Raw genomic sequence first — 27,901 nt, 5'->3', positions numbered from 1 at the left:
ACAATGGAATGTTTAAACAGTGGGGCCGTGTGACATCATCAGTCAGGTGATTTCAAGATGGAGGAACACAGGCCCTAAAACTGTAGTCCCATTTTTAAAAGTTAATAGAATAAATATGGTGTATAATGTGTTTAGTTAGGCATAAATCTTGTAATAAGAACATTAAAAATATTTAGGCCACATTTGTAAAAATCTCTTTAAACACCTGGTGACACTACACACTCCCTCCAGAAGACGGAAACATCAGATGTTTTAAAAGTAGTTTCTACAAACTGAACATGGGTCAGGTTTGTTCCCATGAGGAACACCAGGAGTGTGGTTTCTCCAGTGTTATTCCTGTTCAACACGCTCCTATCACATGGAGCTACAGCCCCACTAAACCCACAGACAGACAGAAGGTGGGAATCCTGGTTAGTGTAGGATTAGCTCTGCAGACTTTGTGAGTTTGGTAATGAATCAAAGTTCTTTCTCTTGATCTTCCGTCTCCGTACCGTGTTAGTAAACTGTATGAGTTTAAAGGAGCTGCAGTCCTTCAACCAACACTGGGAGCGTATTGCCTTCATTTGATGAGTTGTACTATTGACGTCTAATCAATACTTCTGCTGTGACTGAATCAGGAATGAAGTGAAACTGTAGAAAAACAAATAAATCATCTGTTAAACGTATGTGGAGCAGCACTGCACTCTACTTAGATCTCTCTTCCAATCACATTTGAATATCTATACTCTGTAGCTTTATTTGAATAGGTCTCCACATACTATATATGAATAAATCCACTTTATGAAACAACACACGTCACGTTTTTCACACGCCACCGTATCATCATGTCAAAGCAAATTAAAAACATTGAGACAAAAACAACCCAAAAAGCAACACAAAAAAACCCCACAAACTTCAAGTACTATCGACAAAATACCACCACTCCACCTGGCAACCCAAATATACACATCTCTGCTCCTGTTTGCCAGTCAGACCTCGCTCCCCAGGCCTTTTAAAGCCCTGATGGTGGAACAAGCCCTGATCAGACGTTTCAGGCAGCAGAGAAAAATAAAAAACTAACTGAGAATGCCCAAAAATCTGTGACCCTGGCCCGACTCTGGTGCTCCTCCAACGCCCTTCATCATCATCATCATCATCAGGACTTCTTCAATGATTGAGTCAGTGCACTCAGCTACAATGTGGACCATGGTTCTCCTCCTTACTCCATCCCTGGAGCAGCTGCGACTCTCCAACGTTCCCACAGACCTTCCCGGTTGTGTCTTGGATCCTGTGGCTCCGCCCCCTAACCCCCCTCACGGCTCCTGTTTGATGTAGTAGCTGCCCGAGCCGTTGCTCTCCTGGTCAGAGGTGCCCTGTGAGAAGGTGAACTCGTCCCCTTCAGCTGCCTCCTCCTTCATCCTCAGCAGAGACTCTACACACATGCACACGCACACACAGAGACACAGATGAGAGAGAGAGAGAACAGTGGCGTGGATGAGCTGCTGGTGCTGGTGCTCATGCACGTGATGCACATGCACGAGGAGAACCAGAGCCAGGGTTGGGCTCAATTACAATTGTAATCGTGTACCTGATAATTAATTACAATTATAGCATAATTGGCAAATGTAATTGAAAAAAATCTGTCTGTTGTAATCATAATTGAATTGTAATTGAGTTCAGATAATTGTCTTAGTTTTTATAGAATTTTCATGGTTACAATTACAGTCAATTAGAATTTAATGAAACGCAAACCTGGGGAACCATGTTACAGTTCTATGACTTACACACATGTAGTTAAGAATGAATAAAATATGTTTCATATCAACTTATCCCACTGTTTTCAGTTTTACAGCTAACACAAGAGGGAGGTCACGTTTTATTGGACTTTCTATTAAAGACTTAGTAATATTGATGAAATAAATTTGAACCTTAATATTTGAGAACAAAATTGACTTTCAGGGAATAAATAATTGTAATTCTATTTGTAATTGGAAAAAATGTAATCACAATTGAGTTGTAATTTAACATGAATAATTGAAGACATCATTGTAATTGACCCCAACCCTGAGGAACCATTTTGAAAACATCCAAGTCCAGAAGTTTACAGTAGTGTCTCCACTTTGAGTGTTGGCTGTGGGGTCACTGCAGCTTTGCTTTGTGGCAGCAGTGAGTCCTGAGGAACAGAAGCTGCTCGAGTGACTCCACAACATCTCGTGGTACAAAGTGGTCGTATGGGAATGGACTGGACATGAAGTGTGTGCAGAACGATACACCATCATTCCAGGAAAGTAGGGACAGGAAATAGCATTGAATGCTAACAAGTAAAGCCACTAAACTGAATCTGATGTTTGTCGTTTACAAGATGGAGTCGAGCAGAGACTTTAACAAACATGAGCTCCAAACAGCGTCTCACGTTTGATTAAACGCACTCAACACATCAAAGATATCTGCTCACCGTCTAACAGCAGCACCTCAAACCTAAACCTGACAAATACAAAGATTTCTAAAGATGTGAATGAGGTTTCCTCTGAAGCAGTGGTTCTCAACCTTTTCAGGTAGCAACCCCAAAATAAAGGTTCCAGAAAGCGGGGACCCCCACTGTAGCTGAAGGTGGTTGAACACAGACATGAACATTGAAGAACAGTCATGTGGAGACAGGACCATCTATAGGGGGAATAAAGGGGAGAGATTTTTGGGGTCCATCCATAAAGTCAGTAAAATGATGGTCCATTGTTCTATGAATCTGTGATAACCACATTTATTTATTCATCTGAATAATATCCACTATTATCCAGGAACATTTAGTATTATTTGTGCCATAGGATATATTCATCTTAAAGATGTAAATCATCAAAAATAAAAAGGTTAAAAGTTGTAAATTAGAGTGGCCAAAAATGGACAGAGAAAGTGATTAAAAAAAGGGTTCAGTGTCAATACTGGCTTGAAACTGGCATAAATGGGGGTAGGGGGAGGAGCAATGTCGGAAAAAGTAAGTAAGTAGTTAGGTAGGAACAATTAGTTTAAACTAGCAAATAATGGGCATAACAGATCGTAAATGTGGTTAAATTGGCAAAAATAAACATGAAATATAATGAAGAGGTTAAAAGTGAAAATATTTGGTCAACATATGCAACATAGGTGGGAAAAGTGGTGTAAAGGGTTTAGAAATGCCAAAAATGTGAAAAATGTATTAAAAAGTAGCAAAATATGGCAATTAAAAGTGATAAAAATAGGTTAAAATGTGGCAAGTTTGGTGTGGTTGCAGAAAAAGGGTAAAAATAAGCAAAAATGGGCACAAATTCTAAAAAAAAAAATATTCTTAGTTTCTACAAGGCATCTGGCAACCCACTCCCAGTGTCTCGCGACCCAAGGTTGAGAACCCCTCCTCTAAACAGTCTGATTATCATCACCATGTAACACACGTCCCACCTTTTCTGAAAGACTGTTGATGGCATCTGTTAGTTTATGGTCTTCTCTGAAGTGTGCACACATGTTACATCTGTAAATAAACGCTCCATGCTGCAGTGTGAGCTAAACTCAGAAGGTTTGGGTGATGATGACGTCGTATCTGTGAATCTTTGACGGGTGATTCCCGCGGGTCGATGAGGATGAGTTCACAAACAGCAGGTCATGCAGCATCAGCAGCTTCACTCCCACAGCAGGGCTTTGTGACAGGGGCTCAGAGGACCTGCTCTGTTACCTGATTGGTTTTGGTGGGGCTGGGGGGCGGGGTAAGGGGGCGAACTCTGCTCTTCGTCCCCTGAGAAGCTGCTCCTCCTCCTGACTGACTGACTGAGGGGCCGTCGACCAACCGGAATCTTCCTCTCTGAACACCAAGCCACATTCAGGTGAGCTACCAGGAGCCGACTACACACAGGACAGAAACTTACGCCCCGTTTTTATTTTAAAAACAAAAACAGACAGTCCCGTCCTTTCTTGTTTACTTGGTTCAAAGACAAAAAATAGATGACACGTTGAAGTTTAAGATGCTACGCGTACACACGGAATTAAATCCAAACAAATGCATTCTATCTTTGTGGTGAATCCTACCCAGGCTGTAGAGCTTCATAGTTCGGTTGCCAAACCCTGGGAACCTTGGAAAAGGGGGCATTATTGAGGAAATTCAAGATGGCGTCCAATAAATTAAAATCAGAAGTAATTTATTCATCCCAGGGGGAAATTACGTATGTCACAGATGCTCAAGAAATGTTACAAATGAAAAGAACACTAAACAAAGAAAGAAAATGAAAAAAGAAGACTGTTAATTAAATAAAGATCAAATGCAAGTGTACAAAACCGTTTTTAATATTGACCTTTGTTTTTCAACCCAAACAAACTGCCACAGAGTGACATCATGAACCAGTGACCCGGAACCGGAAGTAGCACGCTCAATACCGAGATGGAGCCGTAATATTAAAGTTAAAATGAATGTTTTGAATGTTTTGCAACCCCAAACTACTCCAAAATAACGCATGCACACACGGGGTATTTGGAAGCCGTTGACAAAGTTTCAGGTTGAACAGAAACAGCATCGAGGAGATATTCGCTCCACAAACACACACCTTTCTTGCTTTTATAGGTAGACAGATGTGTTAAACAGCTCAGGACAGAGCACCTTTAGTTTGAACCCACCCACTTTTCAAGTGAGCTAAAGCATTGGAACATGTGACTGATGGTCATGTCACTGAGGTTTTGCCTTTTACATTGATTGCTTAAACATGAAATAGTTCTTGTTTTTGGCTTTGGGTTTCACCTGTGAAAACTGCATTTGCTGTTAAGCAAACATGAAGACCAGAGAGCTGTCTATGAGAGAAAAGCAAACAATTTTTAAGCTGAGAGAAGAGGGAAAATTGATCAGAGCTATTGCACAAACATTTGGCAAAACCAATACAACAATTTGGAATGTCCTGAAAAAGAAAGAAAGAAACTACTGGTGTACTGAGCAACAGACATGGAACAGGTCGGCCAAGGGAATCAACAGCAGTTGATGACAGAAACATTGTGAGAGCTGTGAAGAAACACCAAAAGACAACAGTCAGTGACATCACTGCCAACCTCCACAGGGCAGGAATGAAGGTATCACAATCCACTGTTCGCAGAAGACTTCAAGAGAAGAAATATAGAGACCATACCACGAGATGCAAACCAATCATCAGCAAAAAGAATCAGAAGGCCAGATTGGATTTAGCAAAGAAGTAGAGATGAGCCACAAAAGTTTTAGAACAAAGTTTAATGGACTGATGAGACCAAAGATGAACCTCTACCAAAGTGATGGAAAGGCCAAAGTATGGAGAAAGAAAAGATCTGCTTATGATCCAAAACACACAAGCTCATCTGTGAAGCATGGTGGAGGTAACGTCATGGCTTGGGGTTGCATGGCTGCTTCTGGAACAGGCTCACTAGTCTTTGATGATGATGTAACTCATGGTAGCAGCAGAATGAATTTTGAAGTCGACTTAACCATTTTGTCTGGCAATTTACAGAAAAATGCATCCAAACTAATCTGGAGAAGCTTCATCATGCAACAAGACAATGACCCAAAACACACTGCCGACACAACAAAGGACTTCATCAGGGAAAAAGTGGAAGGTCTTAGACTGGCCAAGTCAATCACCGGACCTTAATCCAATAGAACATTTTACCTCCTGAAGAGGAGGCTGAAGGTAGAAACCCCCAGAAACAAACAAGAAGTGAAAGAAGCTGCAATAAAGGCCTGGAAAAGCATTTCACATGAAGAATGCAACAGTTTAGTGAAGTCAATGGGTCGCAGGCTTGATGCAGTTATTGCAAGTAAGGGTTATGCCACCATATATTTAATGTTATTGACTTTAAGTTAATTAATTAATGTCTGTTCCAATACTTTTGCTCACTTGAAAAGTGGGTGGTTTCAAACAAAAGGTGCTCTGTCCTGAGTTGTTTAACATCTAGATGTAAATACCATGAAATAAAAACTGGAATTCTAAACTTTTGTCTCATTCATATTTTGATCTGAAACCCAAATGTCTTCAGTATACAACAAAAACAAAGGATTTGACCTTGCCGTTCCAATACTTTTGGAGGGGACTGTATATATATTAAGGATGCACCGATCGATCAGTGCCGATTTCCCTGAATTTGGGGGATCTGCAGTCGACTGATCCTTGCATATGAAATCGATCTTTTCCGCCGATCTTTTCTACCTCCGCAAAGGTCTTAAAGTCAGTCATAAAGTCAGCTACTGTCCTCTTCTGCTGTGAGTTGACTGATTGGCCGACCCACCAGCTCATGTGTGCATGTGTGTGCTGCACATGCCTCTGCAACACAGGATAACAACGACAGCCAGAGCATGGTTAGCTTTGGTCGGCAGTTTTACACAAAAAAAAAAGAGCAAAGGATCGCAATTTCTCAACTTTGGTGGAGCTGTTAACAAAACGCTACCACACCGCTCAGCATGCAGCGTTTGAAGCTCGTAATCAAGCTAAGGCTAGCGGTAAACAAAGCCGGGGGTCCGCTGAGAGCACTTATCAGTGAAAATGATGGAGTTCATGGCTTTGGATTTGATCAAAAAGCTTCCACTAATAAACAAGTGACTGTAATAAGTGTGAGAACAACTAACCTGTGTCATGTTCATTCTGTTATTACCCTTTGACTTATGAAAATGTTACACAAGCTGCACTTTATTATTTCTGAAGAATGTTTGACTTTTAGCTTTTGTCCTGTCAGCTGTTATAAGCTATTTTTAGAATAATATTTTTACATTTAAATATCCACAAAGCTGCTGCATTTGAACATTTTTTATTTTTGCTCTACAAGGAAACCTAAAACTCAGGACACTTTATTGGTAGTTTAAGATGTTTTGTTAGTTTGTCCTGTAGATTATTATTTTATCATTTACCCCAAACCCTGTGATTTTCTTTATTTGTAAAACCAAAATACTGCTGTGCACTTTATTTTAGTCTAAGAGCTCCAAACACTTCTGCAGTGTAACCTGTTGGACACGTTTATTTAGTTTTTAAAATGTGAAAAATGAAAAACTAAAGGAACTGTTATAATTTAGTATTTTGGACAGCAATGTTCTAAACTTTTAATTTATATTTGTCGGTCTCGGCCAGTCAGGCTTTTAAAAAATTTTTTAAAAAAAATCGGTGATCGGCCAGAAAATTAGTGCACCACTAATATATATACAGTGGGGCAAAAAAGTATTTAGTCAGCCACCAATTGTGCAAGTTCTCCCACTTAAAATGATGACAGAGGTCTGTAATTTTCATCATAGGTACACTTCAACTGTGAGAGACAGAATGTGAAAAAAAAATCCAGGAATTCACATTGTAGGATTTTTTTTTTTTTAAATTTTTTTTCCCTTTGTCTGCACATGCTGTTGAAGGTTAACACTACAAGAAGTGCAATCTTTTAACAGCAATGCATATTTTGTTATTGCAATTAAATAAATTTATTTATTTCATTGCATAATTGTGACCATCACCAGCTCTCCCTAGGGAAGGGTAAGAAATACTTTATTAAAGGGAGGATGTAAAAAGGAGAGGGCAGTGTTACACCAAGGTGAGGGGGTGGAGGGGGGATACAAGATAGGAAATGGAATGGGTGGGGAGTAGTCGATAGGTTTCAAGTGATGCGATGTGAAATTGTGGTTGTGTATATTGTGCTTATTGTTGTATTATCAAGCCAGTTTGGTGACCAGTGTGCGGCTTAGGAATAATGGTGGTGGCTGTGAACAGAGGAAGAAGTGAGTGGAAATTCCATAAAACAGGTATTTGGGAACAACGTGTCTATGGTTGAGCCCAGTATGAGTGTTAATTTACAAATAAATTCTTTCAAAATCCTACAATGTGAATTCCTGGATTTTTTTTTCACATTCTGTCTCTCACAGTTGAAGTGTACCTATGATGAAAATTACAGACCTCTGTCATCATTTTAAGTGGGAGAACTTGCACAATTGGTGGCTGACTAAATATTTTTTTGCCCCACTGTATCTATAATATAATAGCTTATTTTGAGAAAAAATATTGAGATATGAGTTTTGGTCCATATTACCCAGCCCTATTAGGAATGTTCACAGCATTTCAATGTCAACAAAGGTAGGCCTACCAGATTCTAATCACCTAATTGTCAAGCAAGGCAAGGCAAATTTATTTGTATAGCGCATTTCATACACAAGGCAACTCAATGTGCTTTACATGATCAAAAAATGCAACAGAAAACATTCAACAGCTTAAAAATAAATAAGAACATTAAAATAATCAGTAACAACTAGGGATGTAACGATTAATCGTAAGGCAGTTAAAAATCGATTCATAGGTATCAAGGTTCACATCGATGCTGTGAAAATTGAATCGCAGTACTTTTTTTAACCAGAAGTCATGGCGGCGGGCGAAATCTGCTAATACTTTCTTTCTGGCCGCCTTCTACTCTTAAACATATTCATAAATGATTCCTTACCCCTTTAGCACCAAAAGAATATCTGTAATATTAAGTGAATATCTGTAAAAGTAACGTTTTTCTATTAGCTCTGTCTGCTAGCGTAGCATCTCTTGTTCACTACACTTAGCTGCATGCCAACCGACCACTGGGTTACCAGCGCCCTCTGCTGGTTCAAACAAATATCTGACGCAAATACAGTGCAGACTGTTTTTTTTTTTTTTAAAGTCAATTGTTAAGTCACAAAATACATTTTCAGTTGCACTTTTAAAAAGAAAAATAACTATTATGCAGTTTTGTATTGTTTACTATGGAACCAGAATTTAAATGAATAGGCTTCTTCATTTGTATTATTCCTTTATTTATTTCATTCAAGATTTATTTTTAGTTAAATTGCATTGTTTGAATTGGGATTCTTTTGACAATGAAAAATAAAAGGAAAATAGTACAGTATTTTTTAGTTTTTTTTTCCCCCCAAAAAATAAAGGAATATTTAAGTACAGTCCCATTTTGTGAAATTAATCGTGAGAGAATCGTATCGTGAACCCAGTATCGTGAATCGAATCGTATCGGGAGTTGAGTGAATCGTTAGATCCCTAGTAACAACATTTAAAATCATCAACAAACACATTACATCAAGAACAACATGACCAAAAAATTCTCTCTTAGTCGTTCATTGTATTTAGTAAGTGGTTGACAAGTGTCACCTGTTTTAAAATACAGGGGATTCACCACAAAGACAGAATGCATTTGTTTGGATTTCATTCTGTGTATATGCATAGCATCTTAAATTTCAATGTGTCGTCTATTTTTTGTCCTTGAAACAAGCAAACATGAAACAAAGACAGGAATGGGGGGTATTTGTGCAAGGTTCACACTGTGGCTGCTGGACAATCACAAAGCCAATAGAAGCCACAAAAACTTCCTCTGACCACCTCACTAAGAACTCCATCATGCTCGGCCAAAGTTTGTTTCCTGGACCAACAGGAGGATTTAAACAATACATTTAAAGCTGCTGGAGACGATCGTTTGTTTATCAGATAAAAACGTATGAAGTGTAAGCCTCAGATCAATAAAAAGATCAATCGCTCACTTAACCCTCCTGTTATCCTTGGAGTCAATTTGACAAGTCTGTAACCTACTTCCGTCAGTCCGCCCCATGGCAGCTGTGGCTACAACAGTAGTTTGCCACCACTAAGTGTGGAGTGAATGAATAATGCCTTAATTCTGTAAAGCGTCTTTGAGTGTCTATGATAAAGCACTATATAAAATTGACGCATTATTATTATTATTATTACTACTTACACCTGCCAAAGTAGAACTGATATTTCATATTCAAGATCAATGTATTCTAATTTAAAAGTGTGGCCTGATGGTGGCGCTAGAGAACAGGTCAAGTTTTCATTATCAAAGGATTATTTATGTATTCAACAAATAAAGTGCCTGACACAAAAACTTGGTCAACCATTTTCTGAAAATCATTTTCTAGAGGCAAACATCGCTGGGGTCAGATTGATATTTCTTATATTCAGTTATATTTGAGGATGATGGGGGTTAATCTGGTGTGAAAACACCACAAATGTATTGGGATGTCACTTCAGAAGAGTTTTTTTGGGGCAAAAAGAAGTCCTGTTAAGAATGAAGTAAAAACCCTTCTATGCATCTGTCTACAGACTCCAGATCCCGGAATCCAATGCACCATACTTTCCTAACTATGTCGACAAGACGAGTGTTTACAGTGGAGATGAAGATGAACTTTCAAACATTTGTTTGTGAGTAAATAATCTTTGAATTCTTGATCTATGGAGGCCCACACTTCATCTTTATCGCCTGCAGCTGTTTTAAATCCTACTTCTGTCTTGTCACATCCACAAATAGCTGTTTGCTATCGTTTAACCTAAAAGCTCAAAGTTCCAGAGGATCCACATGACGACGAGCTGGATTGCCCCACAAATCCAGATGTATGTGGATCATGTGTGGATCATGTGCGTGTGGTGGACAGCGCTTCCTTTCTTTGGTATGAGACTCTCATTGTAAAGGAAGCACCTCCACATGTCACATTGTCCACCTGTACAACCATGTTTAAAACATTTTCACAGAAAACACAGCTTTTTATCAATGATCTGATCGTTAGATCATGGAGCAGAGGCAAAGAAAAGAATACTCACTTTTCTTTTGGCCTTTGTACTGCTGGACCTTCTTCTTCTGCTTGGGCACCGACTGGGACAGGTCTCTGTTACCTAGGAAACAGCAGATCAAAGCACACTGTGAATCTGGGACTGCATCGTCCTGCCAAGCACATCATCTATATGGTTAGCTTTATGTGCACAGTCTATCCCCACATGATGCCATCATTAAACCGCACAAAGTATCTTATAAATGGCATCAAACCAATCACTGTTTTCTTTGTTTGGCGAAAAAAAAAACAAGAAATCACAGAAAAAATGAAGTAAAAACTTTGCTTAAAGAAACTTTTCTGTTTCGGCGCTGTCTTTGCATTCTTCTTTGGGACTCCAAATCCCACAATGCAATGTGCAAAACTGTTTTTGTTTATAGTGGGGTCTCCTAACCCTCTTACCCTGAGAGAACCACAGCTGAACATCTGGCTTGGCATCATAGACCATCAGTTGTGTCCCCTTGATGCTGATTCTGATGAGGACCTTCACAGTATCAGTGTGAAGACTGGCCCTCATATCTGACTTCATCTGATTTTGTGTTGAGAAGCCTCTCTCGCAGACAGCAGCTGATATTGGGAGCTGCGCTGTGCGTGTATGCTTTCTCACTCCGCTCGGTGGAATGAGGAAGCCCCCCACCCCCCTCCATGCACTCAGTAGCTACGCGTGCCCGGATGCCTCAGCGAGCACTTCGGTTTCCTCATTTTGGATTTTCAAAATACAGAGGATCATGATTTATTGCTTGAGTCTGGAAAGTGTTTTTGGAAATAAAGAAATGGCGCAAGGTTGGTTTAAATCCTACCTATCAGACAGAACCCACTTTGTTCATGTTAATAATCTCTCCTCAGCGCACGCCGAAGTTAATCATGGAGTTCCACAAGGTTCAGTTTTAGGACCAATACTCTTTACATTATACAACCCATGGCCAAAATTATGGAATCACCAGTCTTGGAGTATGTTCATTCAGTTGTTTAATTTCGTAGAAAATAAGTAGATCACAGACATGCCACAAAACTGGTCATTTAAAATGGCAACTTTCTGGCTTTAAGAAACAATAAAAGAAATCAAGAGTGGTAGTCAATAGCGAAATGTTATGGCTATAACTTCTGTTCCTTGAAGGAGAGGAACGAGGTACAACACATAGTATGGGATATAACGCTCCCGCGTAGCCCACTGAAGACCCCTCTAATCATGCCTTTAAAGCAGATGATCTGTGATGACATATGTGAGGCTCCGCGAGTCTGAAAATGAATGGATGGCATTAATCGCGATTAACGCAATGAAGTCCCAGACCTAATAATAATGCATTAGCTTTCATAAGACACTAAAAGCTGTTTACATTGCATTAGTCTTTCATACCACACACAGAGAAGGAGTTTGATAGGAGGGAACAATCTGTGTCGTTATGTGATAAATGTATGTTTCCTTTGACAGCCACTAGATGACGCCAGTTCATTGTATGCACAGTTTAGCCTTGATTCCTGTTGCCGCCAATTTGTTTGTTGCGTATTAGAAAAAGCACATTGTGCAGTGCTCTGCAGAATCTATGTCCATCCTTCACATGTAAACGCCTAAGGGAGCATAGTCAGTAATTAGATGAATCAAACATTATTCTGTTCATTTCTGTGTAAGTATATTTTATCAGTTTGAATGTTCATTGCAGTTTATTCGATACGTATATCTCCAGTTGACAGCATTTCACGGTCTCAAGCAACTAAAGGCATTATTAATAGAAATAAAAATGTTGTACATTAGGTGACCATGTGGCAGTGTTATGCATATATTTAAAGGAAATACGTTTGTTATTCCTTTCAGTTTTACTCCTTACGGCACATTATCAATAAAATACGGTGAACAGTATTGTTTATTGAACTCAGTGTGTTGGAGGAGTTATCCGTCTGTCTACTTAAAGCTGATATCCTGTGTAGTTTCTGAAAAATCTATGTTTATGTATAATTCTTTTGAAATGAGAAAAAATACATAACTAGTCTTTTACTATGGTCTACTGTCAGTGGTCATTCATATAATTAATGCATATAAGTCCCTCCTTCGTCCTATAGACCCTCATACAAATGGAAACAATCGCCGACTGCACCCAGCCAATAGGCTTCGACTTCCTGTTTTTGAGACTGTCAATCAAAGTGAATGTGGAACTGTGTACGGATGTTTCTCAGAAACTCCGGATGGCAGCTTTAAGGAAGAGGACTCTTTAAACAGGGCAGAACACAATCCTCTAACCTTTGTTCATGGAAAACTTTTGTAAACATTAGAGCTCATTGGCAAAGTTGCATGTCATTAAAGAATGATTAAGTTGGCATTAATTGTGAGATGGTAAATGTAACTTTCAAAGGATTAGTGGGCCCTTCTTTTCATGACATGCTTAGTGCAGTTGTGGTTCTTACTCTGTGCTGCTGGAGGTTGAAGCTGGTATCCAGTCAGCTGACACCAGCCCACAGGGTAGAGGTCAGGAGACTCACAGTCCACCCACTGATCATACTCGTCCTCCCAGCCATCAAAGTGGATCCTCAGCAGACGGTGCACGATCCTCGTTACTGTGGCTACACACACAAGCCGGGGCTCCATCAGATCCACGGCCTCCAGTTTCATGCCTTGCCGGAAACCATGATTGGGAACATCCTAAAGGCACAAATGTAACGAAAACAATCACAAATGTGTCCAAATCACAGAAGAAAGAAAGCCATGTGATCAGTCTGTGCAAAACACATTCTACCTTATTGAACAGCTTCACAGGAGCAGCTCGTGAGCAGGTTTCTCTGAGGTAGTCGAACCATTTAAATGGCAGTTTAGTGTACCCTGAGGAACAGGAGCAGCATTAAAATCATCCCTTCATGCTCCAAAAACACAGCATTAGCCATTAGGCTCTTTGATAACATCCCATGTACCTCGGGGGGGCGTGAGTTCAATGTTGTTGATTTCACAGAAGCCGACAGGGAAGATTGAGGGGGACGTGCCGTGATAGCAGAACCAGTCTGATCCATCCACTGCCTCTGAACCATCAATACCGATCATGAGGTATCCGTCTGCCAACACCTGCAGGGCAGAAAAGCACCACCGATTAGCAGATCAGCCAATCACAGCTGGGCACACATCACACATCCAGGGCCTCACAGTTTCTGTGATTGCAGAAAGCTGAGGAAATAATAATATTGCATTGGATTTATCTTTCACGGACACTCAAAGCACTTTACATTGATGTGTATTATTATTATACTCCACACACGGTGGTGGTAAGCTACTATTGTAGCCACAGCTGCCCTGGGGCAGAATGACAGAAGTGATGCTGCTATAGTACGCCATCGGCCCCTCCGACCACCATTACCACGACCGTGGCTCAGGTGGTAGTGGGTCGTCTTCTGATCGAGAGGTTGGGGGTTCGATCCCAGTACCTGACTATGTGTCGAAGTGTCCTTGGGCAAGACACTGAACCCTAAGTTGCTCCCAGTGGTCGACTAGCGCCTTTCATGGCAGTCCTGTCCCACTGGTGTGTGAATGTGAGAGTGATTGGGTGAATGAGCTGATATGTAAAGCGCTTTGAGACTGCTTCAGTGGTGATAAAGCGCTATATAAAATCCAGTCCATTTAGTCCATTTACCACTCACTCACACAGTGGGTGAAGTGTCTTGCCCAAGGACACAATGGTAGATACCACTGGGGCAACTGCCACCCCACTGTGGCACCTGGAATTCTTAGTGGTCTCCCATCCAACTACTAACCAGGCCCGGCTAAGCAAAGCTTCAGAGATCTGACGAGATCTGGCAATGACAGGCTGGTATGGCCACGAAAAATGCAAAAAAACACAATTCACATTCTGAAACGAAGAAAGCAATTTTTTTTTAATTGTCTATTTCAAATCTGGCCTAAAGTGACACGGTAATACATGTTTTGGGACAATCTGACATTTGCACGTTATTTTTCACTGGAAAACAGGTGATTGTCCATTTGTCAAACTTTCTACAAATTCCGTATTATGTTGGCAGCTGTTTCAGAAAGGCTGCCAGTCATTTCTGACGGATGGAGCAGGGCTCCTAAGACTCAGACTCATGTGATCTCAAAAGTAAGCAGAAGGCTACTTTGGAACATTTACGTGGAATTGAATTCAAGTTGGAGAAGTTGAATGCTTGGCTTGCATGTTATTGGCCACCTTATTGGATTAGTGCTGGAGAAAAGGACTCAAAGCTATCAAAATTGTGCTAGAAAACAAATCGCTTATCAGCATTGGCTCCACACAGCCAGCCGTCCAAGGCCGTCTCATCTATTCCACAAGACATTTATGCAGAAAGAAAACCCTCCCCCTCCTCCCCAGTGCCCTTTGTTTCTCCTCCTCTGTTTTCTGAACTAGATTGATTTAAGTTTGTCACACGTCATCTGACTGTATCAGAATGAAGCGAAGGGTTTATATTTCAACGCCTTTGTTGGTGCTCCGTCCACCCTCCCTCAGCGGCTGGCTGTAATCTTTTCCTATTCCTTTACCTGGTGACACGTCACAGCAGAAGCATCTCGAATAACACGCAGTGCGGGGTTTAGTACAACACATAAGGATAATTCTCCAGGTGTGAGTAGTTAAAAGTTTCATAAATAGTGTGTAACGTGACACAGAAATGGGTAAACCCTAAAAGAGAATTTTAAAAGTGAAACTGGAGAACTCCTTACCTTTCTTACAGTGGCTACACATATAGCTGAGAGGTTGAGGGGATCGATGGCTTCCAACTTCATCCCATCTTTGAACCAATCAACGCTCTGGTCCACGTCTTTCACCTGAGGTGCAGGAGGTAAAAACCTGAGCATCTCTGGTTGGATGTAGTTATATCTGCTTCTCATCCCATCCAACCACAAATGTTGGACATGTTATATCTAAGGACCGTTACTTAATCTCCATCTCAACATGTAATACCTTTTCAGTGTTTTTATACCACTTTGTGTAGATAAATTGACCTGCACAGAATAACTGAGCGGTAAAATGACTATTATGGCTGTTTGAGCTTAGTTTTTACACATGTTCCAGTGTAGATGTGCTTTCTTGTCTGTTACCTTTGGGAAGAGCAGTGCAGGAGCATCCACTTGGCCCTCAGATTTCTTGGCAATATCTGTAATGTGATGAGATCAATTTCTTTATTGCAGCTAAAAGGAAATGTTCATCACAATCTCCTGTAGTTGCTCGGGATGTAACGATTAATCGTAAAAATCGATTCATAGGTATCACGGTTTACATCGATGCTGTGAAAATTGAATCGCAGTACTTCACCAGAAGTGGAGGCGGCGGGCGGAATCTGCTATTACTTTCTTTCTGGCCGCCTTCTACTCTTAAACATGTTCATAAATGATTCCTTACCCCTTTGGCACTGAAAGAATCTGTATCTGTAATATTACGTGAATATCTGTAAAAGTCACGTTTTTCTAATAGCGCTGTCTGCTAGCATAGCATCTCTTCTTCACTGCTATAATATCTGCATCCCAACCAACCACTGGGTTACCAGCGCCCTCTGCTGGTCCACACTAATATCTGACGCAAATACAGTGCAATGACTTTTTTTAAGTCCAATTGTTAAGGCAAAAAAATACATTTTTAGTTGCACTTTTAAAAAGATAAAGAACTATTATGCAGTTTTGCATTGTTTACTTTAGAACCAGAATTTAAATTATTAGGCTTCTTCTTCATTTGTATTATTCCTTTATTTATTTCATTCAAGATTTATTTTTTAGTTAAATTGCATTGTTTTGAATAGTTTATCAAGGAATTATTTTGACAATGAAAAATAAATATAAAATGGTACAGTGTTTTCCCAAAAAAAATAAAGGAATATTTTTCAGTCATTTATGTACAGTCCCATTTTGTAAAATAAATAGTGAGAGAATCGTATCGTGAACCCAGTATCGTGAATCGTTACACCCCTAGTAGTTCCTATTTACAGTATTAAAAAACAAAGCAGAAATTTAAACATAGGACTATTCCTCGTTACGAACATTACTGTAAAGTGTCTTTGAGTTCCATGACAAGAAAATGTAATAAACTCAGTGAGATCAGTTGGAATAACTCACTGGTAGGGCCTTATAAAATCCACGTTAACAGAATCGTAAACGGAATCACGGAATACACCTATGAAAACTGCTGAACGCGGAAATCAGCATGACACACAGTCACCATGAGGCAAGGAACTTTTTTTTTTTTTTTCTTAATTAGATGCACCGCCCGCCCCCCTCCCATCCTGGCAGCTTCAAACACCACCTAAACCACCCGAAACACCTTCTTAACTGCCAAAAAATTATGCAAATCCTCACTGACTCCTAAATACGGAGTCACCAGTGCCCGTTTAACTTCAACTTTGCTGTGAAGCTCCGTTTGTTTCTCGTCAGCTGCAGCGGCGCTCCGTGAAAACGGGAGCAGCTTTAATCAGCTTCACCTGCTCAGAGTGAACAACATCTGATCCTTGCCATTCTGATTGGCCGAGTCTTTTGAAGGGCACTCTCATCAGCCGATAGGGTGCAGCCTACGTCACGGAGCGGCGTTTAGGTGGATTTTTCTTGGAAAATTGCTAAATTATTGGAATGCGGCAAATACAGCAGTGCGGAAATTACAGTAAACACCGTAATAGGTGGCTGTATCACAATACCAATGAGATATTATTATTCAGTATAACAGGTGTCAGGGGAGTTTTAGTGAAGCAGCTTTAGCATGATGGTTCTGATGTTCTGTATTGAAAAGTGTAAATCTCACTGAATTGAAGAGTCAGTGTTTGTAAACAAACCCGAGCGTTTGAAGCGGTGTCCGATGCTCCGCGACCAGCCGATGTTGTGGATGAGGGGGCTTTGCATGTGGCACCAAAAGTCATCGGAGCCGTCTTCGCTCTCCTCATAAACCAGCCTGAGGCGACCCCCGATCACCTGCTCCACCAGCGCCACCCGTGTCCGGCACAGGTAGTTCTTATCCACCACCTCCACCCGCATCAGCTTCTTAAAGGGGAACTGCATGTTCTCGTGTACCTGTCGTGATTGTTTGAAGACAAAAACATTGGTCTATGTTCTATATTGGACTGTGCATCACACAATGGTAGGGTTCAGTGTGTACACTAAACTAACAAAGCAAACAATGATCATACAAAAAAAATTACATTTACTCACTTCAAGACAAACAAAAAGGCAAACCATCTTTAATTTAAAAAAAAGCATTTGTTCCATTTGCTTTAAAGGTGCAGTCTGCAACTCTTATAAAAGTGACTTTTTGTCATATTTGCTAAAGTTGTCACTATGTAAGGACAGCTTGACATGAAAATAGTAGTTTGTGTGAAAAACAGATGCATTGAGCTCCGCCCCCTGCTGGTCCTGCAGCCTTTGGCAGATTGCCAGAATGCACCGCGATTGAGTAAAAAGAACCAATCAGAGCCACGATTGTGTTTGATGGGCTGTCTGACAGCTGTTGCTCATAGGCCCCGCCCCTTTCCCGGAGCTAGAGTGCCATCTTTTTTACAGTGTATGGTCTGGAGGAGTAGAAGATGGAAGTGGTGACTTTTCTGTTTGAAAGGTAAATACTGCTGCTTGATTTACATTATGTTTGATTTGTAATTGTTACACTAGAACTATGTGGTGCATGTGTTGTTCAGCAGCCTCCGCGTGAGCTGTAGTAAGTGACACTGTGTTGTTGAGGTGTGTACACATTGAGAGAGAGAAGTGCTTTTAACAAAGCATGTTATATTACTATGATGTTGCGGTCGGACAACGTTACCTTGTTAGCTCCTCTGAGGGAAGCACTTTGGAAAGTTTGGGGGCAGGGCAAGAGAGCAGTGGGGAGAGAGGGATATGAGAGTTGCGAACTGCACCTTTAACTTTGGTAAGTAGATTGGCTCAGTTAATCAGAAATGTAGTTATGAAATGAAATTGCAATCAGTGTGAGATTAAATTCTAAATGTGCAAATAATGCTTTTTTGCTTAAGTTACAGCTCTAAAAACATGGGTAAATAACGTGACACCTAAATATTCTGTCCAACTGCATTTATTTTAGTTAAAAAGGTTTAAATGCATAAAAAGATACCAAATACGTAATAACGCTCACTTTTTTCTATTTCAAACATTACTAAATTACTTCTGTAATTTATTCTGTTATTCGTGTAGAAGTGTCAAAATATTCAAAACATTTTTTGCCCTATTTTAGTTAAATACCAGTTCTGTGTAAGATTGTATTTCTATTTTCATTTCCATCATTATATTCATACAAACCCGGCCCAATGATGCCCATTTTTTGAAATATCATGCGGTGAAAATCCATCATAGGTCATTGACCCTACAACATTTACAAAAAAATGCCCAATCACTTGAGTTGATGCCTCTGTTTGCAGCAGTTCATTTCACACCAACAACAGAAACTTTAGCATTTTCAAAGTGGTAGCATTGATATTTTTTAGATGAATTGCCAAAAATGAGGCTAAAAAAAGAGATCTGTGACTCGAGCTAGCCTTTCATTTTCCTCACTTTCACCAACACACAGAAGCATGTGGCTGTGCCAATGTTTAAAGCAGGAACTTGTGAGACGAGCTTCTTAGTTTCCTCAGGAGATCTTATACTTTGCACGTGTGCCTCACCTTGGTGTTAAAGTCAGGTGGCAGTGTTTTCGCTCCAGTGAGACGCTTGACAAGGAAGGCTTTCCAGTTAGAGTATTTATGCTGTATGCCTGTAAAACAGCAACAATTACCAACCTGGTCTAGGTAAAGCTACACACAAACAACACATAACACTCACTTTTAGGAGGTACCAGGGGTTTGCCACTAGATGCACACCATCCAACCTGGTGCACCTCAGGGATGCAGAGATTACTCCAGAAGTCTTTACTGGTGTCATTGTCGAAGCCCTCATACCGTAGAAGAGCCTTGAACCCTACAGACACACATGAAACACAACTTATATCAGAATAATAGGAACTGGTATTTAATGTCTGTTCCAGAGACACATCTCCAGCTCCAGTAGAAATGCAATAGTTTGGGAAAAAAACGATGTATTGTGATGTTTCACCACGCTATTAACGAATAAATCAAATAATTGTCCAAATCGCTTTTTTTAAAATCATGTTTTTTAAGAAAAAAAATACATTTTATTGCACTAATGTATGCATAGCACGTAAATGTCCGGTCACTAGGTGTCAGTGAACCACATTAGACCTTGTTAAACTACCTCACTCCTCAATGCATTTTAGCTTGGAAAATATACTGAGCACTTTGAAATCACAATGTATCGCAATGCATTTCATATTATTTAGCATCGGGATATAACGTATCATGACATGAAAATAATTAATTGTATTGTATCTTTATTTAAATTATTTTCTACTAGAAAGGTTAACTGGAGCCTTTTTTCCATCTCAGCTGATGTTTTGTGTCAACATTTTATGATCTCTGTGCGTGAGATTTCACTTGCCTCTTATTCGTACTATTTTCGGTGTAGAAACAGTCACCGCAAACAGTTGCAGTTTTGATGAATTGCATTGCGTCTACTGCATTATTTACATGCACTTCCCCCTCCCATTGTTTTGCTCCCCTTATTAGATCTGCCTACTTTACATATTCATTAGAAGGAAAAGCATTAAATGGATTGTGGGCGCATTGTGACGCGCTTAACATGCTCAGTCCTGAAAAATAAGCAAGAGTCAGGTAAACCTAATACTGTATGTATTGTTACTAAAAATGTATTGAGTATTTAAAATTAGGAGCAGAAATGTTGACATCTTGTTAATTTAAACTGAAGTGTTGGCTGGACTTTATTCAAATATAACATGACTACATTTACTTGTTTTTTATGTTGATAATTTATAGACAAGAAACAACAGGAATATATGAAAGCTCACCTGTACTGTCCAGTATCCAGAGATTGATTTTACTCACTCATTATTATTTTGGATAAAAAGTTACTGAATCCATTTCAAGTCAAATTCAGTTTCAGATTGAATCATTCTAAATTAACCAATCCTTGAATCGAAGTGGCAACAACGAATCATGATCCGAATCGAACCGTTGCTAAAACAAATCGTTACAGATTATATTATAAACCGAAAGACATCTTACCTGCAAGTTTAATGATTTCTGCGATCCAGTAGACCTTTGTGGAGAGGTTTGTGTCAGAGTTGGGAACTTCAATCCTCACACCTTCTGCTATGTCTCCCCAGCACGTCCCCATTGGCGCCTGAGGCACAGAGCACACACATTTTACTAGAACAACTACTGACGAGTGTTGATTTGACTGAATTTGGCATTTTGTGACTCACGTGTTTGAAGCAGCTGACTGGAGCTCCCATTGTGTTATTGCTACAAATATATCTCCCCCAGTCAAAGCTCTCTGCGTGGACCACTGACACACACAAACACACACACACAGCAAAGAGCGTGAAGCTGACGACAGCTTAACGAGTAACGAAACCCCTGCTTTCTGCTGACTTGCCACTAGGGGGGAAATTAAAAAAATGCCTCGATTATGAGTGTTACTGCTGTAGCAGTAAGACACGCCCACTCTGTCAGCCCACAGATGGTAATACACACAATGTATGCACGCGGACACGCACACAGCTGAGATGTGTCACTACAACCACAATGTGAAGCTCACACACAGCCCTGCACTCCCACCACCTCACACACACAGCCATAAGATGTACACACACGTCTGTGCACACACAGAGACAGATGGGAATACACTCATCACAATTCACCACGTTTAGTTTGTTCACAAGCGGTCGCGTCTATATTCTGACTGAAGAGTCCAAAATCTGCATAATCGCTTTGTGGTAGTTCATAGAAAGAAGAACAGAGGGAGCGGTGTATCAGTCTGGATCCAGTACAAACTGACCATAAAAAGCTGTAAACGGATTATATGCAGATGCAGGGCAGTGAGGAGATTAGTTTATGTGGAGAAGGAAATTCATCAGTTGAAACACGGAAATCTCTGTTAAACCTAACATGTGTATAGCAGCCTGCCTACCTGCCTGTTCTGATTGGCCGAGTCGTCTGAAGGGAACCCTCATTAGCCAATAGAGTGCGGCCTATGTTACGCTGCGGTCTTTGTGCGGATATTTTTTAGGAAATTGCTAAATTATTGGAATGCGGCCCATAAAACGAAATTATAGTATTTGTGTGCAAATCGAGCAAGAAAGATTTTGCTGAACATCGGAGCTTTGCAGCCTCTGCTACCACCTCAATGCTAAACATGTAGCAGCTAGCACAGACAGCTAGTGCAGACACTCAGACAGTGCAAACCGTGTTGACAAAACGACAGGTTTCAGAGCCAAAACGAATAAGTCTGGATGTTTTATTTCATTTGTATTTTCTATTATCTGGAGATTGACTAAAGTACATATCAATATGACAGGGTGGCCCTTGGGACTAGTCTCAAATACAGTGGAAGCATCTGTTCAAGTCTGTTAAAAACAATAAATTACTAAAGACACTTTGTTATATACCAATCTTTTGATCTGCCACAATAATGTGATTTAAATGAAAATACCTCAAATTGAGGGCGTTTCTAAGCCATTTTTAGGTGCGATTAAAAAACAAACTAATTAGATTAATCAATCACAGAGCATAATTCATTAATCGCACCTTTTTTTTAAATCTCGACAGCACTAACTTTTACTAAAGCGTGAAGAGTGGGGTTAGGATTAATAAACAGCACTACTTAATACCCAAGTACATATGCATTCAGCAGAAAAAAGTGGGTTTGAGGCTCTTTAAAGACAGAGTGAATTAAGTAGGAACCTACCGGCTTTGGATTTGGCCTGGTTTTGTTGGCTTGCTTGATACTGAGCGTAAGCTGCCAACTTTGCCACAAGAGGCTGTTTCTGTAAGACTTTTGCCTTTTTCGTTGGTGGTTTGCCCTTTAAAAAAAAAACAAGAAAAACGAAAAGAGTAATGGTTAAGCATTTTTTTTATTGTAGCATAAGCAAGCTAAAGGATGCTCTAATCTCACCTGCAATCTGGCAAGGATGCTTGCCTTTTTAGAGTTTGAAGAGTAACTCCTCGAGCAGGACACGCTACAGAAGCGCTTGGTTTTGGAGTAGAAAGCATCTCGAACTCCGACCATCCCACACATCTCACAGGTGGCTGCACAGGAACCAGGGTTGGGGTCAATTACAGTACGTTTTTCAGTTATAATTACATCTTCAATTATCTATGTTCAATTACAATTCAGTTAGGATTACAGTGACCGACATTTTCCCCCAATTACAATTAAATATGGATTATCATTTATCCCCTGAAAGTCAATTAAAATTACATTCTCAATTACTTAAGTTGAATTACAATGAATCACAATTACTGAGTCTGAAATAAAATACCCCATAAAACTTAACCTTCCTCTTGTGTTAGCATCTCTTATGATAACGAGTCACTTTTTTGACCGATGCCTTAAATCAAAATGAAAAAAACACTAAAAAATATAATCTATCGTCTGTTTTTCATCCCAAGTTTTGCATTAAATGAAATTATAACTGGCAATTACAATTACAAGATTAATCATCTAAACTCAATTACAATTCATTTATGATTGCAATAGATTTTTTAAAATTACAATTATAATTACTCCATAATTGTAATTAATTGACCCTGACGGGAATCATGTTGCACAAAGAAACATAAAACAGTCAAGGATCAACCCCAGCAGTAGAAATATTCCTGTAACTCCCAGTATCAACTCAAACCAGTACGGACCCATTCCAGCCTTTCCATCAGGGTAGGTGTAAACTTGGCCATTGTTCTTGATGATTGGTAACGTGGCGGGGATAGAGGGCACCACCTCATCCTCGCTGTCCTCTGAGCTGGAGCTGCTGGTGGACTCCTCGCTGCAGCTGTCGTAGCCATCGAACATCCCAAATGAGTCTCTCCGCTTCCGCTCTGAACGTGGTGTTCGTTCAGCCTACAGCAGGTACGAAAAAACCAAGAGTCAGATCCACATTAGCTGAAACAAAGATGCTATATCTACGATACCCACAGCAATACGTACAGCCTCTGTTTTCAAACAACACACTTTTTAATGACATCCAAAACTTTGGCACTGCTGCAAAATGATCTGATAAATTTACATCCAAAAAGAATGCATCTCAAACAAATGAGACAAGAGGGACATTTTAATCTGCCTAATCACTGTAGGGTCATTCCATGTCATTTCAACAAGTGGCCCATGCACTTTGGTCAGAGAAAATATAGAACATGAGAAATTTGTTCTATACAAATAATAAATGTTTTTTCTGATGCAATTGTTTTGAAAAACTGATAACAGGGTTCCCACACTTTTTTCACAATGACTTTTCAAAACTTTTCCAAAATATTTAAACAAATTTCCATAGCTTAGTTCTGAAGCACTGAGATTTTTTTTGCGTATACATTTCCTGGTTTTTAGCGTACGCCAGTTGAAGTGATCTTACGTACGCTCAGTTTTATAAACGAGGCAGAGAGTGAATTTGCGAGATCTCGTGATTCCCGTTCAATTATGCTGCCGGTATGCAGCACTTTTACTTTGAGATAACGCTTAACGTCTTTGGGGTTTAAAATATTCTAAACATTAAAACAAAATAGGCTATCTTTCCAAAACAGTTGAAATATTCCATGACTTTTCGAGACTGGAAAATCGTTTTTCAAATTCCATAACTTTTCCAGGACTTTAGTGACCATGAGGACCCTGAACATAGATTTTTTTTCTTGCATTACCACATGCACTTATGGACCAATGGAAATAGTTAAAAAAAAAAATAAAAAAAAGTATTTTTTCTAATTTCAAGAGACTGTCATCCAAGAACCAATGCATATATGTGACTTATTATTAGTGATGTGAATAATCTACATACATAGCTCAAAGCTAATTAAGTTACAGGGAGCTGAGGCATATGCTAAGTTGTTTGCTTTACACACTTTTTTACTATTTTGAGGGACTGGCTTGTCCACCAGATAGGATGTATAGCAGATATTTTAGTATGTTGTGAGAGAGTAGGTGGAGCTGTATTACTAAAACACATTTCAGTTTCCAATGTGATGTAGTTCCTGAGATATTGGAAGATGAAAATAGAAGGAAAATAAGGAAGCACGAAAATTGACATGTACCCCCTCACTAAATTGTCCATATCTCAAAAAGTGTTCATCCAATATAACTAAAAGTTTATAGAGTGCCTATTGAATTATTAGGGAACAATTGGTTAACATTTCAGAATTTTTTGAGACTGAAGTGCGTGGGCCATTTGTTGAAATTACATGGAATGACCCTTTAAGGATTTGTTGAAAATATATTATGGTACGTTCACACCAAAAGCGTTTAGGACGTCAAAATCGTGCCTCACACACGTAGTTGGACGCTTGTGCTCATTGAATACATACGCTTGTCACCAGTGTCGAAGATGCTCTGGACGCGCCGCGATATGCCCCAAAAGTTCAACAATCCCAACTCTAGCATCGGCATCGGAAAAGCTTCAAAACGCGCCACACAGCGGGACCTCCGACGCTCCCTAGAAGCGCGTCCACCATATATTGTGAATGTACACCTGCCGCATTTGACGCTTTCAATGCGTTTGATGTGAACATGCCATTATAATGTAAAAATATTATTGTGCTTGGTTTAAATATTAATGACGAGTCTAAATTTATTAAACAGATCACAATTCTACAGAGATTTCTCACAATGACACATTTCTCACAAAGACTCCACTCCCGTTAACAAGACAATAAGTTGAATTTATTTATCCATCAACATAAACAAAAAAATATCCTGAAGCAACAATATCTAAAAAGACGAACTAGTTAGTAAGGGTGCCGGAAAAAAAAAATAGATTCACATCTGAATCTATTTTTTTTTTATTAATTAGGATTCTGAATCGATTCAAAATTTTCAATAATCGATTTTCTACAGTATCCCAGGTAAGAAGGAGTTTGACATTACATAGGGTGTGCATGTTTTCCACACTTAAATGTTTCAGAACAAACAAATTTAAACATTAGTCAAAGATAACACAAGAAAACACAAAATACAGTTTTTAAATGAAGGGTTTTATTAATGAGAAAAAAACAATTTAAAGCTACATGGCCCTGTGTGAAAAAGTGTTTGTCCCCTAAACCAAATAACTGGTTGGTCCACCCTTAGCAACAACTACTGCAATCAAGCGTCTGCGATAACTTGCAGTCTTTTGGAACACTGTGGAGGAATTCTGGCCCACTCATTTTTGCAGAATTGTTATAATTCAGCCACATTGGAGGGTTTTCGAGCATGAACCGCCTTTTTAAGGTCATGCCACAGCATCTCAATTAGATTGAGGTCAGGACATTGACTAGGCCATTCCTAAGTCTTCATTTAGTTTTTCTTCAGCCATTCAGAGGTGGACTTGCTGGTGTGTTTTGGATCATTGTCCTGCTGTAGAACCCAAGATCGAAAAAGTCCACTGAGTATTTTTTCTCAAAAGTCTTGGGGATCATCAAGATGTTTTCTGGCAAAAATGAGACGAGCCTTAATGTTGTCTTTGCTAAGCAGTGGTTTTCTTCTCGGATCTCTGCCATGGAGGCCATTTTTGCCCAGTCTCTTTCTTATGGTGGAGTCATGAACACTGACCTTAACTGAGGCAAGTGATTGTCTCAGAAGAAGAAAAACACTAACTGGAGGTGGCGACAGATGGACAGGCGCTCTTCTGCTGGCATAGAGCGCCTGTAGTTGGGGACCTGGTAGGGGATGCGAGCACTGATGCAGGTCAGCAGGTCGTCAAACTGGGCACGGGAGAGACGGAAGTAGCGCTGAAAGCGACTCCCGTCTGAGCGCAGCTCTGGTGAATCCAGAAACGGCGCCGAGGAGCAAATAAAGCCAGGCCACTCTCTGGATAATGTAGAGCCGATGAACGGGAGTCGGAGGCGGCGCGTTCAGCAAGGAACTCCAAACTTTATTCTCCATTCGCCCACAGTTCTCTATAGTCCTCTAACATCACAGTGCACACACTGAGTCACACCAAAATACATTCGACCAGAAACACCACCTTCTCAACACAATAATGTTCCCCACCACTTCACAGTCACTGGGTGAATTATGAACATAACTGATCGCCACAATATCATCAATTGTATGAACACCATCGGCAACAGAGAAGCCCCTCCCATCGACGCGCTGCACGCGCATCCCGAGCAGACGCTGGTGACAAGCATCTGTATTCAATGAGTACAAGCCTAAAATGCGTTTGGTGTGAACGTACCATAACGCACGAGTGACTACAACACACACACAACATCCTGTTTCTTTTCTACTAATAAAATACGTCACAAAATTACAACTTTAATCTCAAAATAATACAACCTTAATCTTGAAATATTATGACTTTAATGTCATAACATTACGCTTTTATTAAAATACGACTTTCATCTCCTAAATGATTTACTTTAATCCAATCGTGCCCAGTTTTTTTTCTTATTTATGTGGCCCTAATATGTCGTCGTAGTTTGGTCAAAGAATTACATTTTTAAATATTAAAAAGGGCAAATAAAATTTAAAGAACATACTAAGTTAAAGCGCACATGGGAACTGAAACACTTTATAAGGAAATCCTGTTTCCATGTGTATTCTATTGTTGTTGACACTGAAACCATAATGACAGAGATATGTTTTCCGTGCATTTAAACTCTAGCGTAATAAGTGTGTTTTGGTGCCTTTTCCACCACAGATTCCGTGAGAAAGCTCATTAATAAACATTAAATGTGACTAAAGTGAAACTAAATGTGAGTAAAGTGAAACCAGGAGCGGAAACGTGACATGTTTACTTCCACTTTAGTGTCACAGGGGAAAATGTCATCAGCCATTCTAACCTATCGAGTACATAATACTTAGAAAAAGGATTTAAAAAGCCTTTTAGAGCTTTAATATAAAGCGGCCTTATTTTGAACAGCCTCCAATGCTAACCACAGCTAGCACTGCTGGCTAGCGGAAACCTATTCTTTCAGTTTTCCCACTTAACACCTCCGCTTTTTTTACACAGCTGCAGCCATTGTCTAGTAACACATAAATAAATGTAGATCAGCCCATGTCTGTTACATTTCTAGTGTGCAGCTGTTTGAAACGGAGGGTTGTTAAAGCAGCAGCAACATAACAACAAAGGAAGCTAAGTCTAGGCTAAGCTAAGTCTGAACCATCCAGGACCGCGGCCCAAAAACGCTCGGAACTCACTCACCAAATCCCGTGTATCTTCCATCAGCCCGTCATATAGATGCCTTTCTGGGTTAGAGTGCGACCTAAAGCTGAGCCAGAGCCGTTAAATAGCTCTACAGAGTCCTAAAGAATACTACACAGCTGAATATCAACAAACCACTGCGCTGAGTGTGCGCATGCGCCAT

At 39.9% G+C, this 27,901-nt stretch overlaps 1 protein-coding gene across 2 annotated transcripts; it reads right to left on the bottom strand.

The window, feature by feature from the left end:
• On the bottom strand, window positions 1-27,901 carry mbtd1 (mbt domain containing 1). 2 transcript variants are annotated; one of them, XM_028475441.1, is made up of 17 exons: window positions 27,739-27,901; window positions 23,264-23,468; window positions 22,524-22,657; window positions 22,317-22,431; window positions 20,833-20,915; window positions 20,633-20,750; window positions 19,317-19,451; window positions 19,160-19,248; window positions 17,333-17,567; window positions 15,618-15,673; window positions 15,240-15,344; window positions 13,472-13,619; window positions 13,300-13,382; window positions 12,971-13,205; window positions 10,563-10,634; window positions 3,680-3,805; window positions 1-1,411 (listed from the first exon to the last, which is right to left on the bottom strand). In XM_028475441.1, exons 1-17 carry the CDS (start codon window positions 27,757-27,759, stop codon window positions 1,293-1,295), a joined length of 2,079 nt encoding a protein of 692 aa, XP_028331242.1. In that variant the 5' UTR covers window positions 27,760-27,901; the 3' UTR covers window positions 1-1,292. The 2 variants fall into 2 exon arrangements, with proteins under 2 accessions (XP_028331242.1, XP_028331243.1); XM_028475442.1 differs by lacking the exon at window positions 3,680-3,805 and having other exon boundaries at window positions 3-1,411.

This window comes from Gouania willdenowi, chromosome 19 (assembly GCF_900634775.1).
Source record: "Gouania willdenowi chromosome 19, fGouWil2.1, whole genome shotgun sequence".
NCBI lineage: Eukaryota > Metazoa > Chordata > Actinopteri > Blenniiformes > Gobiesocidae > Gouania > Gouania willdenowi.
This window is presented reverse-complemented; position numbering and strand designations above follow the sequence as displayed.